We start from the raw sequence: 2,500 nt of genomic DNA, 5'->3' as shown, positions 1-2,500 counted from the left end.
GCATGTGTTTGACAAATTATGCAGCAACAATTGATTTGTTGCACGAAACTGGACGATAGTTTTGGGAGGAAAATAATAAAAATAATAATAATAATAATTAAAACAAACAAATAACAAAACATGTCTGTCAGGATATTTTATAACATGAATAAAGAATTCATAACATGAATAAACCACCTGTCCTCTGAGGAACACGTGGTTCCAGGGAACTGTTAAAAGAACACGCCAACATTTTGGGAAATTAGCTTATCGTCTTCTCCAGAGAGAGAGACAAGAAGATGGATACCAGGCATATCTGGCTGCACATTAGCCTAGCTTAGCACAATGAATGGAAGCGGACATGGCTGGTTAGCCTATAGGCATTGTCCAACTAACACCTCTCCCGAAGGCTAACCGGTCATGTCCGCTTCCATTCATTGTGCTAAGCTAGGCTAACGTGCAGCCAGATAAGCCTGGTATCCATCTTCTCTCTCTCTGGAGAAGACGATAAGCTAATTTCCCAAAATGTTGGCGTGTTCTTTTAAGCCAGTGTGGCCAGTGTGGTACCAATCTCGTTCCGGCTGTAAAATACGGCCCTATCCTTGAAACCAATGTCATATTAAGTACATGTTTGCATTTCAACACGGTAATGTCAATCACAGGGTTCCCACAGTTCCACATACATTTTAAGACTTTAAGAAGTCTTAAAAGGGTCCTAAAGGTGCTATTGATCATTTGTATATTGAGTAATCATTTAAAAAAAACATAGTACATCCACAGAGCTTTTAGAAAGGTGTGGAATAATCCACACCTGGAATCCACCTGATTGGATAAATCACATTGCACATGCTGGTGCTCTAGTGCGACATCTAGTGAATGTTATCTATAGCACCTTTAAATCATTGTTCACATTTGATTAACCATATTAGTGTATTTTTGTATTACATGTTTACAGATGATTTACGGTGCTACGCTCTGACTGAAGGATGCAGCATAATCTGCTACAAGATCCTTTTTCACCTCTGATGAGTTTGCATCCCTGTGTTTAGAAGATCAACCATTTCCCTGGCATGATGGAGCTATGTCGTAAAGACATGCTGGCCAGGAACATGACCCGCATGGCCAAGATGTTCCCCAGCCACTACAACATCTTCCCCAGAACATGGTGTCTGCCTGCAGAGTGAGTTGAACCTGTTGTCACAGAGAGTTGAACCTGGAGTCTGAGTGAGTTGAACCTGGTGTCACAGAGAGTTGTACCTGGAATCAGAGTGAGTTGAACCTGGTGTCTGAGTGAGTTGAACCTGGTGTCTGAGTGAGTTGAACCTGGTTTCAGAGTGAGTTGAACCTGGTGTCTGAGTGAGTTGAACCTGGTGTCTGAGTGAGTTGAACCTGGTTTCAGAGTGAGTTGAACCTGGTGTCTGAGTGAGTTGAACCTGGAATCAGAGTGAGTTGAACCTGTTGTCACAGAGAGTTGAACCTGGAGTCTGAGTGAGTTGAACCTGGTGTCACAGAGAGTTGTACCTGGAATCAGAGTGAGTTGAACCTGGTGTCTGAGTGAGTTGAACCTGGTTTCAGAGTGAGTTGAACCTGGTGTCTGAGTGAGTTGAACCTGGTTTCAGAGTGAGTTGAACCTGGTTTCAGAGTGAGTTGAACCTGGTGTCTGAGTGAGTTGAACCTGGTGTCTGAGTGAGTTGAACCTGGTGTCTGGAGTTAAACCTGGTGTCTGAGTGAGTTGAACCTGGTTTCAGAGTGAGTTGAACCTGGTGTCTGAGTGAGTTGAACCTGGTGTCAGAGTGAGTTGAACCTGGTTTCAGAGTGAGTTGAACTTGGTGTCAGAGTGAGTTGAACCTGGTGTCAGAGTGAGTTGAACCTGGTTTTCAGAGTGTATATTTCGATATATTTATATCTTCTCATCTTGTCTCCTCTTTCCCTCTTGGTAAATGGTAAATGGCTGCTTTTTTATATAGCGCTTTTATCCAAAGCGCTTTACAATTTGTTACTCACATTTTACCCATTCACTCACACATTCACTCACACATTCACTCACACACTGACGGCAGAGGCAACCATGCAAGGTGCCAACCTGCTCATCGGGAGCATATAGGGGTTAAGTGTCTTGGTCAAGGACACATCGACACGCTGCCCGGGAGGCGCGGGAATCGAACCGGGAAACTCCGGATTGCCAGACGACTGCTCTACCTCCCGAGCCACTGTCTACCCCTCTCCGTCTTTCCCTCCTCCCCTCTCCATCTCTACCTCCTCCTCTCTCCATCTCTCACTGCCCCTATATATATATTTTAATCTCTGTCTACCTCTTTCCATCTCTTTCAATCTCTCTCCCTCTTCTATTTCTCTCTGCCCCTCTCTCTCTCTTTCTGTCTCTCTTTCTGTCCCCCTCTCTCCATCTCTCTCTCTCTCTCTCTCTCTCTCTCTCTCTCTCTCTCTCTCTCCCCCAGCTACAGTGATTTCAAGGCGTACACCAGAAATAAGAGACACAAGACGTTTATCTGTAAACCAGAGA

General features: G+C 44.4%; 1 protein-coding gene across 1 annotated transcript in view; it reads left to right on the top strand.

Annotated features, from left to right (window-relative positions):
* The window catches only part of LOC311240468 (tubulin polyglutamylase ttll6-like), a gene marked incomplete at both ends in the record, with an annotated part of 18,963 nt that overhangs the window by 2,984 nt on the left and 13,479 nt on the right, over window positions 1-2,500 (top strand). Inside the window, 2 exons of the mRNA XM_084329048.1 lie at window positions 1,029-1,159; window positions 2,436-2,500. The exon at window positions 2,436-2,500 is cut by the window's right edge and continues 92 nt beyond it. Coding sequence (XP_084185174.1) covers window positions 1,029-1,159; window positions 2,436-2,500 — 196 coding nt within the window. The remainder of the gene's footprint in view (window positions 1-1,028; window positions 1,160-2,435) is intronic.

This window comes from Notolepis coatsorum (assembly GCF_963971535.1).
Source record: "Notolepis coatsorum genome assembly, chromosome: 14".
Taxonomy (NCBI): Eukaryota; Metazoa; Chordata; class Actinopteri; order Aulopiformes; family Paralepididae; genus Notolepis; species Notolepis coatsorum.
This window is presented reverse-complemented; position numbering and strand designations above follow the sequence as displayed.